General features: G+C 43.3%; 1 protein-coding gene across 1 annotated transcript in view; it reads left to right on the forward strand.

Moving 5' to 3' along the window:
• The first annotated feature begins 14,412 nt into the window (after positions 1 to 14,412).
• The window catches only part of PRKAA2 (protein kinase AMP-activated catalytic subunit alpha 2), a 74,266-nt gene continuing 66,149 nt past the window's right edge, over positions 14,413 to 22,529 (forward strand). The window contains exon 1 of the mRNA XM_020976906.2: positions 14,413 to 14,625. Within this exon, the coding sequence (XP_020832565.1) occupies positions 14,532 to 14,625 (94 nt within the window). The 5' untranslated portion in view covers positions 14,413 to 14,531. The remainder of the gene's footprint in view (positions 14,626 to 22,529) is intronic.

Consider the following 22,529-nt stretch of genomic DNA (forward strand, 5'->3'; position numbering starts at 1 on the left):
AATAAATGTTTTTTGAATCACTGATTGAATTAGAGGGACCTGTCCATGCTGTAAGCAATAGGACCTTTTATGGGAGGGCCACATGGTAAGAAGGAGGGAGGCAAGAAAGGGAGGAAGGAAGGAAGGAAGGAAGGAAGGAAGGAAGGAAGGAAGGAAGGAAGGAAAGAAGGAAGGAAGGAAAGAAGGAAGAAAGGAAGGAAGGAAGAAGAAAAATGATGGAAGCAAAGAAGGAGAGAAAGAAAGGGAAAGGAAGGAAGGAAGAAGAAAAATGATGGAAGCAAAGAAGGATAGAAAGAAAGGGAAAGGAAGGAAGGAGGGAGGGAAGGAAGGAGGAGGGAAGGAAGGAAGGAAGGAAGGAAGGAAGGAAGGAAGGAAGGAAGGAAGGAAGGAAGGAAGGAAGGAAGGAAGGAAGGAAGGAAATCCTTTTATTAAGGGGATTTGTTCTGTGAAGTTGGAATTTAGTCAAAGGGCTATACTTGAGGACCTAGAGGGCCACATGTGGCCTCGAGGCCACAGGTACCTTACTCCTGTTTAACTCAAAAGAAGATGTCCAGATTGGCATAGTTCTCTATGCCCTCCAACATGATTCTTTGCCCCAAGACAAATTAAGGTAATATTTAAAGTACTCTTGAACAAGGAAGAGATCATAATAAAAACTATAAAAACATAGTTTGGAGTTATCATCTTGCAACTACTCAGTTCCTCTCTGGACTGTTTTTCTCTAGGATTGAAAAGCATTTATTCCTATGATCACTATTTTAACCTTGAATACAAAAGAGGATGTCACCTCAATCACTTCAGGTTGGTGGGAAAGCTTATCTTATCTAGACCAGTCAAGCTTGGTTATCTCCATTAATCCATTTCCAAGAGAAATGTTCTTTCTGAAAGGGAAAAGTCTGAAAAGGTTTTAGGCTAGACTAGAGAAATAGAATTCCTTAATGTTTTTAGAGGAACTAAAAGGAAGTTTTTAAATATGCTTCCACAATATCTATTTGCCTAAGAAAAATTAACCAAACAGCATTAGTAAGAGCGTATTATGTATACGCCAGGCACATGCTAGGATACAATACAATAAATTAAACTATCCCTACTTGCAAGGGCTTATATTCTAGTGGGCAGACAAGGACACATATATGTATATGCAGAATAAATCTAATGACAATAAGTACAAATAAATGCAAAGTAGTTAATTATAATCTATTTCAAGAAGGACACTGGAAGTTGAGGGCATCAGGACAGACTTCACCAGGGATTGTTGTGCTTGAGAGAAATTTTTGGAGGAGGAGGAGGTGAGGAAGGAGGGTGTTCTAGGCATGAGGGGCAACCAATACAAAAACAAGGTTTGAGAATGAGGGCAGGTCAGTTTGGCCAACTCAAAGATAAGTCAAGGACAAAACAGGTGACCCAATCCAGGTTTGGTCCAGTCTAGGCAGGACATGAGCTCATGTGCATGGTGGCTGGGGTGAAGAAAGTTCAGCCTTCCTTGTAAGTGTCAGGGTACATGCTACCAGCTGGATAGGTGAAAGATGAGACTCCTAGTCAGAAGCTGTCTCTTCTTTTAACTGATGTAGCACCTTGCCCATTTATAGATATCACAAGGACAGGTGGGACTACAGGACTACTCTGTGTGTAATAAGTCAGATGACCAAAACCTTCTGAACCCTGACTTCTACATGTTCAATGGAAATCAAGAGTGGCAACTCTGAGCATGCTTCATGGGATGACTCCTGTAGGTCAAATTCACTCTAGCCATGATTACTTATGGATGTATCTGGTCTGGAAGAATGTAAGTCCTTGAGGGCAGGGACAGTTTTCCCTTTTGTCTTTTTACCTCTTGGCTTAATATAGTGCCTAGGACATAGTAAGCACTTATTGCATGTTGAGTTTTGACTGAATTAGAGGGACCTATCCATGCTGTAAGCAACAGGGCCTTTTATGGGAAGGCCACATGGTTTATCTGGGACACTAAAGGAGCATTTATTAAGTGCTTACTTTGGGCTAAACCCCATGCTAAGTGCTTTGCAAATAATATCTTTTCCGGTAGGAGAAGAGAGTCCAAGTTATCCTCAGAATGAGATCTTGCTGGGACTCCTGGATCTATGTTTCGATCTATGTTTCTTTTAATCTATCTATAAACACAATTCAGTAGTTTTGTAGGGAGTTTTGTTTTGGAGGGGGGACTGAGTGGTTTCCTACTTCTAATGTAACAGGTAGGGAGCTGTCAATTATCAAGGAAACAGGAAGTTTATAGGAAGTTTCCAGGCATATTATAGTCTAGACTGGGGGAGGGGGCTGTGGAGGGGTCTTAAAAAGAGGCAGGGAAAAGCCAAGTTAGGGGAGTATAGGCACTGTACTCCCAATATTCTCTCCTAATATTCTTTAAAATAACTCCTTAAATCAAATTTTGGAGCAGCAGAGTCAACAAAAGGTCAAAGTGAGACATTTTTCCAGCCTAGGACAATGTAGGAGGTTGGTAGGAGAAGTCTGTGACATCAGGTTAGGAGCCAGCTCACAGTGTGACAGGAGTGCCAGCAGTGGGCCTTGAAGGCTGCAGTGACTCCTTAAAAAGCCAAATGGAAAAGGAGGTAAAAAATTTACTTAATAAGGTAATTATTTAAAATTAGAATTGGGCAAATGGAAGCTAATGACTCTAGGAGACATCAAGAAACAATAAATCAAAATTTAAAAAATGAGAAAATGGGAGAAAATGTGAAATATCTTGTCTGAAAAACAACTGACTGGAAAATAGATTGAGAAGAGATAATTTAAGAATTATTGGACTATCTGAAAGCCATACTGAAAAAAAAAATGAGCCTAGACATTACATTATAAAGGAAAATTGCCCTGAGATCCTAGAACTAGAGCATAAAACAGAAATTGAAAGAACCAGTCAAGCGCCTCCTGAAAGAGATCCCAAAATGAAAATAAATATTATAGCCAAATTCCAGAGCTCCTAGATTAAGGAGAAAATATTGCAAGCAGCCAGAAAGAAACAATTCAAAAATCATAGATCCACAATCAAGATCACACAAGATTTAGCAGCTTCCATGTTGAAGAAGAGAAGAGCTTGGAATATGATATTCTGGAAGGCAAAGGAGCTAGAATTATAAACAAGCATCACCTACTCAGCAAAACTGAGTATAATCCTTCCAGGGGGGGCAAATGGATATTTAATTAAATAGAGAACTTTTAAGCATTTTTGTTGAAAAGACCAGAGATGAATATAAAATTTGACATTCAGACAGAAGCATAAAGAGTAATCATATGAGACTCAATAAAGTTAAACTGTTTATATTCCTATGTGGGAAGATAATACATGTGCCTCCTAACAACTTTATCATTATTAGGGCAGTTAGAAGGAGTCTATATAGACAGAAGACATGAGTGTAAGTCAAGTATTTTGGGATGATCTCAAAAAAATGAAGGGGTGAGAAAGATGGATGCACTAGGAAAAGAGGGAAGGGAGAGGTAGAATGGGGAAATTTTTCTCATATACAAGAGGCTTGCAAGGAAGAGTTTTTATAATGGAAGGCAAAATAAGGTGGGGTAGGCAATGCTTGAACTTCACTCTCATTGAAAGTGGTTCAGAGAGAGAACAATGTACACTCAGGTGGATATAGAAATCTATCTTACTCAACAGGGAAATAAGAGAGGAAGGGGATAAGAGATATGAGGCAGAGGGATGATAAAAGGTAGAGGATTAAGGGAAGCAGTGGTCAGAAGCAAAACAGACTTTTCAGGAGGAACAGGATTAAAAAGAGAAGAATAAACAGAAGAAAATAAGATGGAGAGCAATACTGTGAATGTGATCTGGATAAACTCACTCACAAAACAGAAACAGAGAGCAGAATGGATTAGAATCCAGAATCCAACAATACATTGTTTACAAGAGATACATTTGAAACACAAAGACACACAGAGTTAAAATAAAGGGCAGGAGCAGAACTTAATATACTTCAGGCTGAAGGTAGGGGTAGTAATCAAAATCTCAGACAAAGTGAAAGTGAAAATAGACCTAATTAAAAGAGATAATCAGGGAAACTATATTTTGCTAAAAGGTACCATGGACAATAGAGTAATGCAAGGTTTTTTTTTTTTTTGATGATATGGCTAATATGGGAATGTTTTTCATGATTTCACATGTATAATTAATTGATATAATTTTGCTTGCTTTCTCAGTGGGTGGGAGAGGAGTGAAAAGGAGGGAGAGAATTTGGAACTCAAAATCTGAAAAGAAAAGATTGTTAAAAATAATTTTTTTTCTTTAGAGAAAGAAAAGAAGAGTCAGGGAAGGTCCTAGGTAGATGGAAGGGGTATGGATGAGGCAGAGACAGCATCACAGACAGATAAAGACTAAGGGTGGTACAGTGGAATTGGAGTTAGGCAATCAGCACTGAATCTCAGTTCCGCTGTTTGCTACATGTTGGCCTTGGGCAAGAAACTTAACCTCTTCCGCCTCAGTTTCCTCACCTGTAAAGTGTACTGGATGACTTCTAAGTTCCTTCTAAGTTCTATGGTCCTAGTCAAAGAAATTCTGGTTTATAGCATGAGCAACAGACTGAGGAGTGGGGGTTTTATTGCTAAGAAAACATGGTGAAACAGATCATAAATTGGTATTAACTAATGACCTTACAGTTCTGGAGTGAAGGCTAGAGAACTCGGCACAAAGCTCAAACAAAAGCAGCCACCCAGAGTCCCAGAGAGTGTTTTACAACAATCTTCCAGTCTTGGGTACCCTGCAGCTCTGGCCAGCACTGCCTCAGCTCCAAAAGGCAGCCAGCACAGAAATGGTATTGGAGCCAAGGTGACTTTGGTATGTGTTCACTGAACTCAACTTGACTAGCTTAAAGCAGCCAGATGCTGATCTGGGCGAGGGAGAAAACATGCCAGTGTCAACTCAAGTGGCCTGAAAGCAAGTGTGTCTGAGCCAAGTGCATCCAGCCTGTTGAGACATAAATGGAAGTCCTCCTCCGTGACTGTTGTCTGATCCGTGATGTTTATGTAGCAAAGGAAGCAGGCTGCTTTGCTGCCCAAAATACATCATACATCACACGATACTGGGGACTGAGAGATCTGATTTTAAGATCACTAAGGATAGGGTTTTGTTTTGTTTTCACTTCTCCTCAGCTATGCTAAGGATTAACCTGTTGGCTCATACCAAAGGGATTTAATATTCTGTCCAAAAAGAGATTAACTTAATCCAATCTTTTGCTGTTTTTCTGGGATCTGCTAATGAAAATAATACATGCATATTCTGTGTAGGCCTGTCCAGACACTAATTCCAGTGCTCTCCCCCACCTCCCCATCTTCTACCATCTCTCCTGTGGAGTAAGGCCTCCTCAGGAATACCTTTTCACCATAATGTCCCAAAATGAGCTCACATGGCAGTGAATCGTTGTGTGCTTAGCACAAAGCCTGGCACAGAGTAGGCACTAGATAAACGCTAATGTCTTTGACCAACTTTAACTCTGTCTTCCCATAGATTAGGACTTCTTCATCTTTTTTAAAAATTTATTTATCCTGGATCCCTTTGACAGTTTAGGGAAGCCTCTAGACCTCTTTTTAGAATCATGTTTGTAAATGTATAAAAGAAAATACATAGGGTAACAGAGGAAATTAATTCTATTGAAATCTATTCATCAAAATATATACTTTCAAAGTTCATGGAATCTAGGTTATGAGCCCTTGCCAGAGGTCTGGACATCCAGCTGACATGTCTTTCCATCCTGGAGGATGGGTTTTGTTAATGGGGGCTGTCCACACGATGCCAGAATCCCAGATCTAGAACTGGAAGGGACCTGAGAGGCCCCTTCATCCAACTTCATTTACAGATGAGGAACTTGAAGCCTACTAAAGTTAAGGGGAGCAGAGAACCTTAACTTTGTACCCCATGATTTCAGCGAATTATTGTGTGTGCATCCGATTGTTCTTGGTGACAGGCAAGAGTATTGCCTGTCTAGAAGCCCAGAGTGTGTTTCCCTGCTAGGAGAAGCCCAGCCCTCAGAGAACCCATATGTGGACAGATGGGATTCGCTGGAATTGCCTATACAACAACCCCAAGTTTGCTTTTCTTCTGAGGGGAATCCAAATCCAGCATGGTACTATTAGTATGGAGGACCTGAGGGTCCTGGGGGAATAGGGTTCACCCAAGTGGGAGGAGAATTATCATATACTCATAGAAATGTGTATAAACAAACACATTACATTTCATAGTTTGTAGGTAATTGTGAGTCTTCTACATATTTTCTGTGTTTCCTACAGGCTCCTGGAATCCAAAGCATTTTCTATGGGGTTGTCCTCAGCCCAATAAATGCATTGTTCTTTTGTGGGTTTGCATAGGAAACTCCCTTATCTACATTTGTTGAGATCTAAATAGGAGCTATATGCGACAATTTTTTCCGAGCAAGCCATGAATGGGAGCACAATATACCAAAGAGAGATGGATATTATTTAGGTAGCCCCCAAGACTGGGCCCAGGAAGCCTAGTGGTTGGGGGCTGGGCCACAGGTTACCAAGTTACAAACATTCTTAGCATTTTGACATACACTTTTGCTATGGTATTCTAATGAACTGAATTGTAGCAACAGGTAATAGAATTCTGTGTCCAAGGTGTGACAGTTTGTAGTTTGTCTGGGGACTGTGGGTCAGGGTCTGTTGCCTATTGCCAAAATAATCTAATTTCTACTTCATGTTTATATTTTCTTTCTAGGATGAGGGGTATAGGGAGTTGGGAGTAGATGGTTTCCAGGCCCACTCTGTGTGTGTGTGTGTGTGTGTGTGTGTGTGTGTGTGAGAGAAGAGAGAGAGAAAGAGAGAGAGACAGAGACAGACAGACAGAGAGCCATAGGAGAGCTGGATAGGACTTCATAGACCATATAGTCTAACCCCTTCATTTTACAGGTGAGAAACTGAGATAGATATTTAGACAGACAGACAGACAGACACAGAATCTGACCTGGGATTTCATTAATGAAGGGAATTCCTGGTATGGAAACTCCCTCCACAAATGCAGGTCAGTAAGTCCTCTGTAACTTAGAGTTTCCTAGAGAGTGCTGAGAGATGAAGTGATTTGTTTATGGATAAGTGCATAGTATGTGTCAGTGAAAGACATGAACCCCATGATCTGGACTCTGAGGCCCACTTTGCATCTACCACACAATGCTGTCTCTCCACTAAATTTCAATAAACTTCTAGATGATCACCCCCCCCCCATTTAATAAATGAAGCCACCCTGGCTACCTCCCCAACTTACACTTGCACTTGTACTCTATGGGCACCCCACTTTGAAAATTCTATAGCTTGTTAATCTCCAATCATATGCTTCTTATTAACAGTCAGCTAGTAGATGAAATTAAAGGCTTCTACTAAGGTGGTATAGCAAAAATAGTAGCTATTTTCCCCATAAACCTAGGAAACATACTCCCACAAATACACACAGTGTCCAAGGGAAGAATCGGCAGAGTAGACTGGTACACTCGTAGGAAATTCACATCTCTAAGGCTGTTCCTCTACTTCCCCTCACTGGCCCGGTGCTTACATTGGGCAGACAGCTCCTCTGCTAGGCAGCATGTCCCCCAAGAGGGCAGCTCGGCAGTTGGATTGCTCCTCTGAATCCCATGGGTTTGCTTTTTGCTGGGTAGCTAGAGTCGATAACAGTGGTGTCAAACTCAACTAGAAATAGGGGCCTAGTGCACACTGCCTTAGAAAACCCCATATATTCTAGACCTTAAGTCAGGGTGAGATGGGAATAAGAACAATGAAAAATAGCTGAGAGGGCTAAGAACAGATGTTGGGATGCTAAATGCTGTTCCTTGACTCCACTCTGATCAATTTAAATCACCCAGTCGCCCTTTTCACTTAACAAAGTTAAAAATGTTTCCTTTAAAAAATATTGGTGTTGGTGACTTTTCAAAGTCTTTTTTTAAAAAGGAGTGAATTATGTAATTTTTCTTAATTTTATCCTCTACTTAATTTTTTTTTTTTTGGAGAAAGCATTGAATACCTGGTTGTATATATGGGGGCTCAGCTGGTAGTTGGACAAGAGTAGATGGTAGTAGGGAATATCCCCTCTCTGTTAGGCCCTGTGGCAAATACCCTGTCACCCTCATTAATTGAGGGAAGATATGTGGACCAGTGGATACAGCACCAGGCCTGGAGTCAGTAAGACCTGATCTCAAATCTGGCCTCAGATACTTTCTAGCTGTGTGACCCTGGGTAGGTCACTTCACTCTGTTTGCCTCTGTTTCCTCATCTGTAAAATGAGCTGGGGAAGGAAACGGCAAACCAGCCCAGTATTACTGCCAAGAAAACCCCAAATGGGGTCACAAAGGGTCGGACAGGATTGAAACGAGTCAACGGTAATAACAACCCTATGGCTCCAAGTTTTGCCTTGGGAAATGAAGAATAAATTTCCTCCTTCTTCCAGGTAATGGCAGAGATTGTAAGCTCTCCGAGGGCAAGGCCTGTTTTGTGCTTTACCCTCTCATCTCTAGCATGTTACATAACTCCTGGCACATATTAAATTATTAATAAACCTTTGAGGTAATGTGGCCTTCGGTGTTGCATCATTCAAGCCCTCAAGACTTGCTTTCAAGCAGCTGTTCAAGATGTTTCTGGCACAAAGAATGACCACATGCTCCAGTACTGGGGCAGAGCCATTGTATTTTCTGGATGCTCTGGAAGCATGTTTTATAGATAATGCATGTTCGGGCCAGACTGGGCTCCTTCATGCCCTGCTCCTCTCCAAGCTCTTAATTTAGCTCTTGGAGAAAGACTATATTGAATCCTTGGGATTTCAGCTGGTTCTCTCCACTCCTTGCTTTCCCACTGGTCCCTGACCTCTATGCCTCATTAACCTCAGCCCAAGTGCTTCAGGGCATTTCAAGGCATTCTAGAGGATTCGCCTTAGCTAAACTTTGTTTACCTTGGAATTAGCTCTATCAAAAGTTCCTAAAGGGCTTCTCCAGTTTCCTTAGCGAAGGGCAAAGCCCAGTGTGGAAAACAGCAGGTAGCCTCTAAATCAAGGTTACCTGATAATGCCAATGAGGCCGGGTAAATAACAGCAGAGGGTCTTAATTCCTAGTTGGTCCAAATCCTGGCTTCAGGGCAGGGGAAGGAAAAACCAGCACTCTGGATGAGGGGGCAAAGTGTGGAGAATGGGTGACAAGAAGCCATGGAGAAGCAGAAAATAGCATGGAGATGATGGCCAAGCACTTGGTTAACCAACTGGCATTTATGAATCACCTACTGTGTGGCAGGCACCAGGCTAGGCAATGGGTACACAAGGGCAAGGAATGAAGCAATCTCCACTCAAAAGGAGCCAATGTTCTAAAAATAATAACATATTTTGTATTAAACAATTTAACTAAATATAATATAATAGAATATATAACAGAATAGAATAATAATATAAATATAATACAAACATGTTATATTGGATATTTTCTATTTACCGATTACTATATGTACATTATATTTATTAATCATCTACTATAACTATATTTATGACCTACTGTGTGCCAGGCACTATGCTAGACATTTAGGATATAAGTACAAGGAATGAAGTAATCTCTATCCACAAGAATGGACATTCTAAAGGCAGCTAGATGACGCAGTGGATAGAGCATTGGTCCTGGAGTCAGGAGGACCTGGGTTCAAATTTTGCCTCAGACCAAACACTTGACACTTACTAGCTGTGTGACCCTGGGCAAGTCACTTAACCCCATTGCCTAGCCAAAAAAAAAAAAAGAATGGACATTCGAATGGGGGGAGACAACACACACACAAATATATATAGTATAAATTGAATAAATACAAACATAGACAAAGTTGTTAAATACAAGGAAATTTGGGAAGGAAGATGTTGGCACTTGGTGACATCAGGAAAGGCTTCATGGTAGTTGAGCTGTGTGTTAAAGTGAGGGATTCCAGGAGGTAGAGTTAAGAACAAAGGGCATTCCATTCTGGGTTGAGGGACACCCAGTCCAAAGGTGGAGAATGGGCAGATGGATTGTCAGATGTGTGAGGAATGAGAAAGCAAGCCCTGTTGGCTGGATCGAAGAGCGCAGGAAGAAGAGTAATGTCCAGTGAGTCTGGAAACATAGATCGGGGCTCCGGTTGTCTAGGACTTTGACAACCAAGTGGTGGAGTTTTTGTTGGATCCTAAAGGCAATGAGTTGATTGAGTAGGGGGATCATATGACTAGATCTGCATTTAAGGACAATAACTTTGGCAGCAATAAGTAGGATTAACTGGAGCAGGAGAGACTTAGGAAGGGAGACCAATGAGGAGGTAGGCCCCATCGTCTAGGTGATAAGGTCTGAACTGAAGTGGAAGCTGTATGAGTGGAGGTGGAAATGTCAAGATCTGGCAACTTATTGACTAGGCAGGGTAAGAGAAAGGGACATGGTGGACCTGGAAGGCTGGAAGGATGGTGGTACTTTGAAAAAATGGGGACATTTGGAAGAGCGGAGGGTTTGTGGGGAAAAACAATGCCTTCAATTTGGGATATGTTGAGATTAAAATATCTCCTGGATATCCAATTTGAAATGTCCAATAGGGAATTGGTATAATAGGGCTGAAGCTCAGGGGAGAGACTTGGGCTGGATATATAGATCTTGGAGTCATCTGAATAGGGATGTCTGTTAAACCAATGGAGCTGATGAGGTTTCTTAGAAGGAGTGAAAAGAGCTTAAAATAGAACCATTTGGAACACCCACAGTGAATAAATACGCTTGTAAAGGAGTGAGAAGGGCCCTTCAATCAGTGTCAGGAAAATCCAGAGAAGATAGAGTATCTAGGAAAAGAAGATGGTCAACAGCGTCACATTAAGCAGATAGGCCAAGAAGGATGAGGATTGAAAACAACAACAACAACAAAAAAAACATCAGATTTGGCAATTGAGAGATCTTCGGTAACTTTGGAGAGAGCAGTTCATTTGAGTGATGAGGATGGAAGCCAATTGGTAAAAGATGGAGAAAAGGGTGAGAGGTGAGCTTCTTTACTCAGAGGAGGTAACCAGCTTTTCAAGGCATGTGGCCAAGGAAGGAGAAGAGATATAGGAAGATAATTCAGGGGATGGTAGGGTCCAGTGAAGAGTTTTATTTTATTTTTTTAAAGATGAGGAAGACTATGGTATGTTTGAAGGCAGTAAAGAAGGAACCAATAGGTAAGGAGAGGTTGAAAGTTTGTGAGAGAAGGGGATGATTAAGGATGTGATCTGTTGGAGAATGGGGGTAGGAGGGTCATCAGGGACGCATAAAGAGTGGTTGGTTCCCCCCCCCCAAAAAAAAAGAGCCAAGACTTCTTTGTCAGAGACTATGGCAAAAGAAGAGAGTGGGAGACGGATGACAGCTGAGGCAGTTGAGATGACAATGATGGGAAAAGAGGGAGCTCGCATTGAACAGTCGTAATTTTCTCAGTATAGCAAGAGGCAAGGGCCTCTTCTGAGAAAGGGAAGTGTGGGAGGCTGGAGGAAGAGAAGGGAATAAGCACTTATATTGGTCCTACTGTGTGCTAAGCACTGGGTAAGGGCTTTGTGAAGATATTATTTCATTTGATTTGAAGTTGGACGAGGAAAGAGCAGTTTCTGTCTTCATCTTTCTATTCACCGCATCACCTCTGACCTTGAATATTGATTATAACATAACTGGTTTCCCTGCCTCAAGTCTTTGCATTCTTTTTTGAATATTCTTAAAGCATAGATCTGGCTATGACATCCCTCTGCTCATGACGCTCAAATGCTCCCTATTGCCTTAGAAATCAAATAAGAATTCATTTGTGTGACTAAATCTTTTCACGATCTGATTTCAGCCCACTTTTTCCAAGTCATTTTATGTTACATCCCCACCCCCACCCCAACCCCCATGGTCTGTGATGCAGTAAAATTGGCCCTTTCGCTCTGCTTTACTCATAACACTTCATTTCCCACCTCCAGACCTTTGCATGGGTTGTGCCCCATGTTGGAATGTCCTCTATTCTCACTTCTGTCTATTGGAATGTAGTTGCCTTTGAAACTCAGCCTGACTCTAGCCCATACAGAAGTTTCTTCTGATTCTGTAAGCTGTCAGTACCTTCCCCTACCCAGGATTATAGCATATTTATTTAGCATATGTGTATGTATTGTTTTCTTCAAACAGAAGACCCTTAAGGGCAGAGATGGGTATATTTTTTTTTTGAGTGGGGGAAGGAGAGGTCTTTGTATCCCCAGCACCTGGCACATCAGAGAAATTTAATAACTGTGGGGTAATTGATTGCTCACCTGGTGATCTTCTGGAATGTGATTGTTCTCTGATGGACTAGTCTCATGAAGCTATCAACTCCCTCCTCAGTAAGCCATCAGATGTTATAGAAGGGGCTTGCTGACAGTTGGGCTGGAGACATGGAGTATTAGAAAGATGATCCTGGGGCAGCTAGATGGGGCAGTGGATAGAGCACCAGCCCTGGAGTCAGGAGGACCTGTGTTCAAATGCAGCCTCAGACACCTGACACTCACTAGCTGTGTGACCGTGGGCAAGTCACTTAACCCCATTGCCTAGCCAAAAAAAAAAGGAAAAAGAAAGATGGCCCAGGACTTTGGAGTCTGCTGAGTTTCCAAAGAGACAGAGTCTGAGTCTTGCTCTACTATGTAAGAGCTGTGTGACCTTGGGCAAATAATTCCCCCTCTCTGGGCTTTTAATGGAAGGGGGTCAGATTAGACCAGGGGTGGGGAATCTGTGTCACATGTAGCCTTCCAAGTCCTTGAGTGTGGCTTTTTGACTGAGTCCAAGTTTTACAGAGCAAATCCTTTTATTAAGGGGATTTTCCCTGTGAAGTTTGGATTCAGTCAAAGGGCCGCACTTGAGGGCCTAGAGGGCCACATGTGGCCTGGAGGCTGCAGATTCCCCACCCCTGGACTAGACCTTCATTGTTCAAGTCCCTTTAATATGAACTTTCTCTAATCTTTCTGAGTCTTCGATCCTTAGAAGTTATGCCTATAATGATTCCAGTCATAATAGAGGTGTTTAATCATTTCAGCTGTCATAATTAGTTAAAAATTAACATAAAGCAATTAAATGATATACTTTAGATTCTTTGTCATGGTAGAACTTCAAGAAAGGGAGCCAACACAAAATGTTCATTTGCCTTCTTTTCTTACTAGGCTATAAGGCAGAACAGGAATGTTAGATAACAAATGACCATGACTGTTCTAAAAAGACACTTGTCTATTGGCATGGTAAAGCACGAGTTCACTAGTCCCTTCCTGGAGTCATGGGGGAGTGACCCTTAGTCAAAGAAAAGCTCATTTATCAAAAAATAAATACGTGAACTACCTGTTTTCTCTCCATGGCGATCAAAGCAAAGTGATTCCAAAATGGTCTTTCCGAATACAAAGAAATAAGATACAATAAGCACCGATGACCAGTTTATGATAATCAGTTTATGAGATGTGATCAACTCCCACCACACGGAAGAATAAACGATGGTTTGGAAAACACTTAGACATCTCACTTACTTGCTACTTTGAGACAAACTCCTCTGTTGCGTCCTATTCTTTCGTATTAATTAATATAGGCAATCCCAAAGCTTTAATAGCCTAAAGCTACGGCTTTGGGGACCCTTTATTTAGCTCTTTCCATAAAAGGTCAGTTTAGAGATGTGGGTCACATTTCTGGAAAGATATAACCTGCTCAATGACATTAAGGTCCCTACACACACACTTTATTAGTATCTGAGTTAGCCTCCACAGTTTCCATAAAATTCAGAATTATCTATGAGCCCAGTTAGCTCAGTTCTAGTACTATCTTAACCTCCCCTCCCCCCTCTCCAGTCCCTTCCCTCATACGGCCTTGGCATTGAAGGACTCCATTTCTTTGACTAACTTTTTTCTCACAATTATATGCAAAAATAGCATCATCGTAATTGTCTGGATTTCGAGTAGCTCATTTCAAATGTGATATAGGAGGATTTTGCCCAAATTAGCTTCAGAGGGGACCTTGGGTAGGAGGTGTCAGAACTGGGAGTTAAGAAAACCCCTGAAGGAACAACCTAGTAGTCCCGGCTAGGTTTTCCTATGTTCTATTCCCTTAAGAGGCAGCATTAAGGAGCGAGGTGCCAGGGGAAGCTGTTAATTCCTCCTGTTATTTATATTGGTTACTTTGTATCCCTCGCCTAGTCCCCTTCGCCTTGTCCCCTTCGCCTTGTCCCCTCCGCCTCCGCCTCCCTCCTCGCTCCCCGCCCTCTGCTTCCCCTCCCAGCTCTGGGGCTCGCGCTCCCGCGCTCCCTCCCTCCCTCCCTCCTCCCGACAGTTCGCGCTCCCCTCCCCTCCCAGAGCTCGTCTCTCGCTCTCGCCCCTCCCTTCGGGGTTCCTTGCCCTCCCCCCCTCCCCATCCCGGCCCCCTCCCCCGCTCCCGCGGCACTGTGGGTAGCCAGCAACCCCAGCGGCGGCGGTGACTCGGGGCAGCTCCGCCGGGGCGGCTTCGGCTTCTTCGGCGGCGGCGGCTGGGGCTCGGCCGCGGGTTGGGCGTGCGGAGGAGGGGCCGGGCCGGCGGACGATGGCGGAGAAGCCGAAGCACGACGGGCGCGTGAAGATCGGCCACTACGTGCTGGGCGACACGCTGGGGGTCGGCACCTTCGGCAAAGTGAAGAGTTGAGTGGGGGGCGGGGGGCGGGCGGTCATCTGTGCGCCTTTCCCGATATACACCTGTGGGGGGGAGGAGGTGGGGGGTGTTCCTCCCCCAGGGCCGAGGCTGGGAGGGGTGTCATCTGTGCGCCCCTCCCGATATGCAGCTGTCGGGGGGCGGAGGAGGGGGGAGTCCCTCCCCTAGGGCTGAGACTAGGTGGGGTGGGGGGGTCACCTGTGAACCCCTTTCTTGTGTTACACCTGTCGGGGGAGGAGGAGGGGGGTGTCCCTCTCCCAGGGCAGTGTGTGTGTGTGTGGGGGGGGGTTTACCTGTGTGCCCCTCCCAATATGCACCTGTGTGGGGGGGAGGAGGTGGGGCCGAGGCTGGGTGGGTGTCACCTGTGTGCCCCCTACCTGTGTACACCTGTCGGGGGAGGAGGAGGCGGGGGCGTCCCTCCACCAGGGTGGGGTGCGGGGTCACTTGTGCGCCCCTCTGACACCCAGCTGTCAGGGGGAGGGGGAGCTGGGGGCCGCGAGGGCGTGGCCGGGGCTGGGTCACTTGGGCCCTCCCCGCCCCTCCCACACCTGTCTCTTGGAGGTGCTGGCTCCTGCCCCAGCCCTGCCTCTGGCTGCCTGCGTGACCTTGAGCTCGGCCTAGCTCCTCCGGGGCTTCTCGGTGCACTCTGCCTCCCCGGAGGGTGGGGCTTGGGGGAGAGGAATGATCCCCCTCCACACTCCCTCGTGGAAAGAGCGTAGACACAGTCGTCCGTGGTCCTGGGTTCAAATGCTGACTCTGCGTGTAGGAACGTCCTCAGTTCCGTAAAAGGAGGGAGTTGTACTCCTAGGTGTCAGAGGTCCCTCCCACCTAGATTCAGGATTCTGGGAAGCAGGTTGAGTCTTGTTCATCCTGAATGACCTAGGCCAGCCCCTGTGCCTCTCTGGGCTCCTGGGAGGTCTGTATGTCAATGCCAGCCTCAGCTCTTCGGCTCCTGGGCTGGGGACCCTGTACCGGTGGTTCGTCCTGCTCCAGTCTTCAGCCTCAGTTTCCTTCACTGTGGATGGGATAAGAAATGCTTGTCCCACCGGAGGGGGCCATTGGCTTGTGGGGAGAGAGGACTACATTGAATGTTAATGTATAGCTGGGAGCATTGCCACATGGTAGCCCTTTGGGATCACAGATGTGCCTTGGTCGAGGGGATGCATGAATTACTAGTGGTAGGCTTAAGAAGAAGCTTTGAGTTCAAATCCCACCTTTGACACTTCTTAGCTGGATTAAAATGAGCAAGTCAGCTACTTTTAGCCTCCTGTAAAATGGAGGTAATAATATTTCAAGTAACTAGTTCACAGAGTGGTCTTCAGGCTCAAACGAGATGGTGTATGGAAAATACTTTTTTCAGAAATGCACAAAATGCACATTACTCTTATTAGGGTATTATACGATCATTATTATAATGTATATCTTATACTGCTTGAAGTTTTTCTCCCCAAGCTCTTTCATCTAGATGCATTTATTGAGCACCAGCTGTGTGCAAGTCTTGAACAGGCCCTGAGGATACAAAGTCATAAAACAGTCCCTTGCCCTCATAAAGTTTATATTCTATAGGGAAGGGAAATACAGTTTATATACGCTAGTAAATAAAAAGTATGTACCAAGTGAGTACATAGTAATTTTGTGTAACGGAGAGTATAGTTTGGTGAGTGAGAGTGAGGTTGGAGGTGACACCAGGCTTGAGCTTTGAATGTCACTGACTTCCAAGGACATAATTGTTCCAAATATGAGGTTTAGGGTCCCTCCCTGGAGTCCTTCCTGTTCTGCTCCTACAGCTCAGCAGTGAATTCACACCTTTCCATAAGCTCTGTCTCTGGGGCTTGCTGAAGGAGCTGGGGATGTTTATCCTGATCATTCAGGGGTGAGATGGCTAGCTGTCTGTAGGCCTTCTAAGGGCTGTGGGACAGAGGAGGCTTTTGATTTATTCTGTGTGAACCAGGAGGAAAACAACAGTGGCCAGTACAAGCAGGTAAACTTCACCCCCACAGAAAGAAAATGTTCTTTGCACCACGAGCTCATCCAAAATGGGAGGAGCTGTTTTCAAGGGAATGAATTCTAATTCTGAAAGTGTATCATGGGAACAATTTTTTTTTCCTCTGGGGAGCTGGCTGTTAACATCTACCAGCACACCACAGGCCTCAGTCATCCTTCATTTGTGTGAAACCAGAGGTCTTTAGTGGAGTCATATGGCGATGGATGAGAGTTGAAATAAGGGCTCTCTGAGGTTACTTTGAGCCTGCAAAGTTCTGTGATCGTCAGGATGGCAAGGGAATGTGTCTGAGTGGTTTGGAGGGGAGGGTGGGCAAGGCCGTTTTCTGGAAGAGTCTGGCCGGCTTTTGAGAAGCAGCAAGGTTTTTGTGGGAAGAGCAATGTCTGGGGGTTAGGAGATCCAGTTGCACTGAACTGAACCCTGTGACACCCTTGACAGGTCACTTTTCTGCTCTAGGCCTTCCATGCCTCCTGTGCAAAATGAGGTTAGTGGAGATGATGCTTTAGCTTCCTTCTGGCCCTGCTCTGTGATTCTGAAGGGGCAGGGCTTCCTTCTGGTAGGCCTGAGAGGCTTTGGGGCAGAGTTCCCATCTTAGATGCCAGGGTTCTGGAGATTTGATTCTATCCCTGCGAAGGGAAGACCCTCTTAGTCGTAGGGTTCAAGGTAGGTGACTCATTATCCATAGGGGACATTTCTTCATGTGCTGCCCTGGTGTCCTCTTTGACTTTTCTGTTAGTGATAGTCCCAGCTCCTGTTTATTGTACATTGAAGCGGTTTTGAAGCCAGTTGCTTAAAGTTCATTCTGATTCTGATTGCTGGACACAGATTTTTAAAAGATGGATTTTTTTTCTTTCCTTGAGGCAGTGCGTAATTTAGAGATTCCTTTGAAGCTTCTTCTCCAGTCCTGATTCCTCTATCAGTGTGCCAGGTGTTAGTCCTACTTTAACATTCATTCTATAGGAGTGTGAAGCCCATTATGCAAAGGATTGTGGCCAAGATCAGCAGGTGGTGTTTCCTTCCTCATTTCTGGCATTGGAGAGCATTGATTTCTAGGTACTGCGTAAGCTTAGGTTACTTTTGAAAGCAGCATGATGAGTGTAGGCAGATGAGTAGTAAAGATAGATGGGTAGTGTAGACAGGTGGAGAGGGCAGAGCGGGCAGGACATTTGTACCCCTGAGGTGAGGTTGGAACACCACGTCTTGAGCAACTGGTTAGCACTGTACCATGGGTCACAGAGGACCGAATTTCTTGGCATGAAAGAATGCACATAAAAAAAAATAGAGTAAATATTGTTTCTCCCTCCCATTCCACCCTTGGTCACTCTCTACTTTGCCCTGCTCTAAGACCCAGCTCTGGGTAGTTATGTTATAAAAGTAGTTTGCAATCATAGAGTGATATACAAAGTTATTTTTTTAATGTATACTATCTTATTTAATCCTAATGGTAAACCTGACAGATATATTGTGTAAATGGTATTATGCCTGTTTTATAACGAGGAAGCGGAGGCTTCAGGAGTCAAACATAAACTAAATGAGGTAGCTAGGACCGGAACCCAGAATTTTTTTGCTTGGTTAGTGCTTTTCCTTAAAGAAGGAACTTCCTTCTTTATTATATATGATATATATTTTATTTATTATAGATTTAATATACATAGACATATTTATTATAGTTTTATTATATAGATACCTTTATTATAGATTTAATATATGATATATTCATGTATAAATGCTGGTATATTAATAATGTAATAGCACAGAATTATGAATTGCTGTATAGTATATTAATATAAACATGATAATATATATATGTATATCTATCATATACATATATCATTGAAGTTCTACATATGATATCTATCTTCATAATGATTTGGAATTGGGTTATATCTCTTTGTGATTTCTGTCAGTATTCTGGCAAGTTTGCAGTCCAGAGACCTGAGTTTGAATCATGCCTCAGACACTTACTAGCTATGTTATTATGGGTGTGTCATTGACAGTCTCAGAAATCGAGTAACTTTTCTGTCATGCTGAGATTTTGATATGGGCTGACTTGTCTGCAGTGGTGGGTGTTCTCCCATTAGATATACTCATGCCAGAACTGGACAATCACTTTCTGGGTATGAGATAGAGAACAGTTTTTTTGGTGTTAGTCACTGAGTATTTAATAATAGCCAGGCACTGTGCTAAGCTTTGGGGATACAAAACAAGGCAAAAGGTAGTCCCTGCCCTCAGAGAGCTTACAGTCGAATGGGGAGACAACATGAAAATGACTATGGCCACACAAGATACAAGATAGGCACAGTGACCTGGAAATAATCAACCTCTGTTGATGGGATGAGACAGCTGCTCACGTCTCTTCAACCCTGAGATTCTGGGATTCTCCAATACCTCACAAAATTGTTGTGAAGCGAGGATTTTAAAGTAATATATGAATGTGAATTAATATTATTTACAAAATATTCCTGTTATTAGCTGGCCCTTGTAAAGGATAACGCAAACAGGATTGTGCTTATCACCTGGAGGTTTGTGAGTTCAGATTTGTGTACCTTAACTTTATAGCCTTTCCAGCTGTGTAAAAAGGTTCTTGTATTTTGTCTTAATCAAGCCCCTGATGGTCAGACGAAAAGCCATTTGGGCTAATTAATCCAATGGCAAAGGACCATTTAAACCACTGTATACATATTCCTAATAAGTTTGAATTGCTGACTTAAAAAAATCAGTGTCTAACACAAACCAGGTGGATTTATTAAAAAAACTTGTTTCGTGGAGACCTCCTCTCCTCTAAGGAGTAAATTCTCTGAGAAATTTCCAGGATTGAAGGCTTTTCACCAAAGAGTCATTTCTGAAGCAAGGTTAGGATCTGTTTGGTTGTTTGCTAACTGGATTGCACTTTCTGCAAAATTCAGGTTAATCATTTCATTGGGGGAAGGGAAATAAAAACACAGGATTTTTTTGAATCTTTTAGATTTTAGACCTTGTAGAATTTTAACTTAATTTCTATTCAAAGGTCAGATGGTGAATGAGTTAATGTTATATGACCATGAAGATCTGAAAGTTAGGAGCACTTTATATTCCTTTAGTTTTTCTTCTTTGATCTAAGTTTAGTTCTCAACTTTTATGGAGTATAAAATACTTTGAACACTTGTATCTTAATTGCCATATAAAATTAAATCATCTGTTCTTCAATCCTTGAACAGAAATTAAGTTGAAATTCTATGAGATCTAAGCTAGGTTTCAGTCCAGCCTCTCTCATATACTGGCTGTGTGACCCTGGGCAAGTCACATAACCACTCAGTGTGCTAAGCCAGTGGGGTTAAACTCAAATACAAACAGGGCTGCATATTGACTTTATTATCTCTGTTTTATCTTATTTTTATTTATTTTATTAAATATTTCCCAATTGCATTTTAATCTGGCTGGGGACAGAGTTTCTTTATAAAAGAAAATTTTCATGTAAAAAAAATTCTATGAGGGCTAAAAGTAAATTGATTTATTAGTATTACCATTTTAGGGATCAGAAGAAAAATTTACTAAGCAATTAGAAAATTGAAAATGGAAATCTCATTTAATAGTCTTAAAAGTACGACTGATTTGGGGGAAAAAACCCTCATAGTTCATTGTTCCCTACATGAACAGTTTTAAGGTAGTCTCAAGTTGCCAGCATGTGGTAGGTCAGCATGGGGGAGCAGTCCTGGTGGTACCCTCCGAAGGTCTGGTTTAGCATCCTGACTCTGCCACTTATGAGTGATTAACTTGACTTCTCAGGCCTCGTTTTCCTCATCTATAACTAAGGGGGTTGAACAATGCCTACCCTGTTGTTCTTGAAGAAAAGAGGGAAAGATGCGGGCTAGATGATAGGGTACTTAGATGATTTTGGAACTTGGCTTGGCCGGTCAGCTAAAGAACAGTGATTCATGTCAGTGTCATTTTAAGGCCTCCAGGGGAGGAGGGCCCCAGGGATCTGTGTTTGGCTTTGAGTTGTTTTGTTTTGTTTTTTCACATTTCTATCAATGACTTGGATTAATGAAAAATATCATGTTTAACTTATCTACTGGTGACCTAAGGCAAGGTAGGATAGTTAGCAGTCTGGAAGACAGCAGTCAGGGTTCAAATCCAATTAAATGAAATTCAGTAGGAGTATATGTACAATCCTGTGTATGGATTGGTTGGGTAGGCATGGCCAGATGTGAGTTTGTCTAAAAAAAGCCCGAGGGTGTTATTAGATGGACTTCATGTCTCTCTGGCCCAGGCCCTCTTATCTTTGCTGTCTCTACTCTTAGCCATCTCATTAGCTCCCATGAGTTGATTATTTCTATGCAGATGCTTCACGGATTCACAGCCAGCTCCAGTCTTTTTCCTCTCTGCAGTCTTGCATTAACAGCTGCCTCTTGGACAGTTTTCAAACTGGGCTTTTCAGAGGCCTTGAAAGCTCTCCATGTCCCCAGTAGTTCCTTATCCTTCTCTTCTCCCTGCCTCCTTCCAAACTCGGGGGTTCTATCCTGGGCACTCCCTTTCTTCCAGCCTACCTGGTTTGTAACCTTGGACTTCTCAGCTCCTTCCTTAGCCCCCCAGGCAGCCAGTTGACAGATCTTGTTTCTACCTTCACAGCATCTTTTGTATCTAACTTCTTTCTATTCACACAGCTTCTGCTTTTGTTCAGGCCCTTATTGCCTCCTGAGGGGAAGATCGCTGGTCTCCTTGTGTTCCAGCCCACCCTCCATGCTGCTGGATTAAGTGCGTCTCTGCTCCTGTGACTCTGTAACCCTGGTGGACCCCTATTACCCCTGCAGTGAAACAGGAACACCTTGGTTTGGCTTCTGAAGGCCCGTCTGACTTCTCAGTCGCACACATGAGTTACCTTCTCACACTTTGCTGTGCTAAACTGCCCTCTCTTTTCCTAAAACATGGTGCTCCATCTCCCAACTCCGAGCCTTTGTATTGAACATTCTGTTTGCCTGGGATGCCTTTCTTCCCGGCCTCCACCGCATAGATTCCTTCTTTCCTGATCTCCCCATCTTCTGGTTCCCTACCTCCGAATACCTGGTACTGAACTCTGTCTTGTGTTTATTTCTATTCCGTAGAGATTCATTCTGAGTCTAGTTTTGTAGTTATATGTCTCCCCTGACAGAGTCTTTGAGAGGATGGTTTCTTTTTGTTCCTTTTTATTCTTAGTGCCTGGCACATAGTAGGTGATTAATCATTGTGTGTTGATTGATTGGCTTCAGGCCTTATATGTCAACGGTGTGACGCAGCAGCCAAGAAAACTAACGAGTCATTGGACTTAGAGAGGGGGAGGTAGCTCTGTTAGGCTTTGTCCCAGACAGGCTGCCTCAGTCACATTGTGCTTAGCTCAGGACGCACGTTAGGAAGGACCTTAATAAGCTGGAGTGTTGAGAGGAAGGCAGCAAGGACAGTGAAAGGCCTTCCATCTGTTCTCTGTGAGAATCTGTTGAGGCAAGAGGGAGGGTTTAGTCGGAAGAAGAGACTTCATGGGGACATGAAAATGGTCGTTGATTATTTGAAGTGCGGTCATGTAGAAGAGGGATTGTCCAGCAAGTGGAAATACAGAAAGAAATCGTGTCTTGTTCTAAGGAAGACCTGCCTAACAATTAAGAGCTATCCAGGCATGGAATGGAGTGCCCTGGGCACGGCCATTCCCCCTCACTTGAGGAGAGTTTTCAAGCAGAAGCCTGATCTTGTGAATATGTATTCTATGTGTATATGTATCCTATTCATGTATTGGTTGAGATGGCCTCTGAGGTTCCTTCCACTTCTTGAGATTTTGTAACTAGCTGTGGACCAGAATTTTAATAGTTTCCATTTATGTGGTGTTTTACCTTTATTTTTTTTTTTGGGGTGAGGCAGTCGGGGTTAAGTGACTTACCCAGGGT

This window comes from Phascolarctos cinereus, unplaced genomic scaffold (genome assembly GCF_003287225.1).
Source record: "Phascolarctos cinereus isolate Bilbo 61053 unplaced genomic scaffold, phaCin_HiC Scaffold_5;HRSCAF=322, whole genome shotgun sequence".
Lineage (NCBI taxonomy): Eukaryota > Metazoa > Chordata > Mammalia > Diprotodontia > Phascolarctidae > Phascolarctos > Phascolarctos cinereus.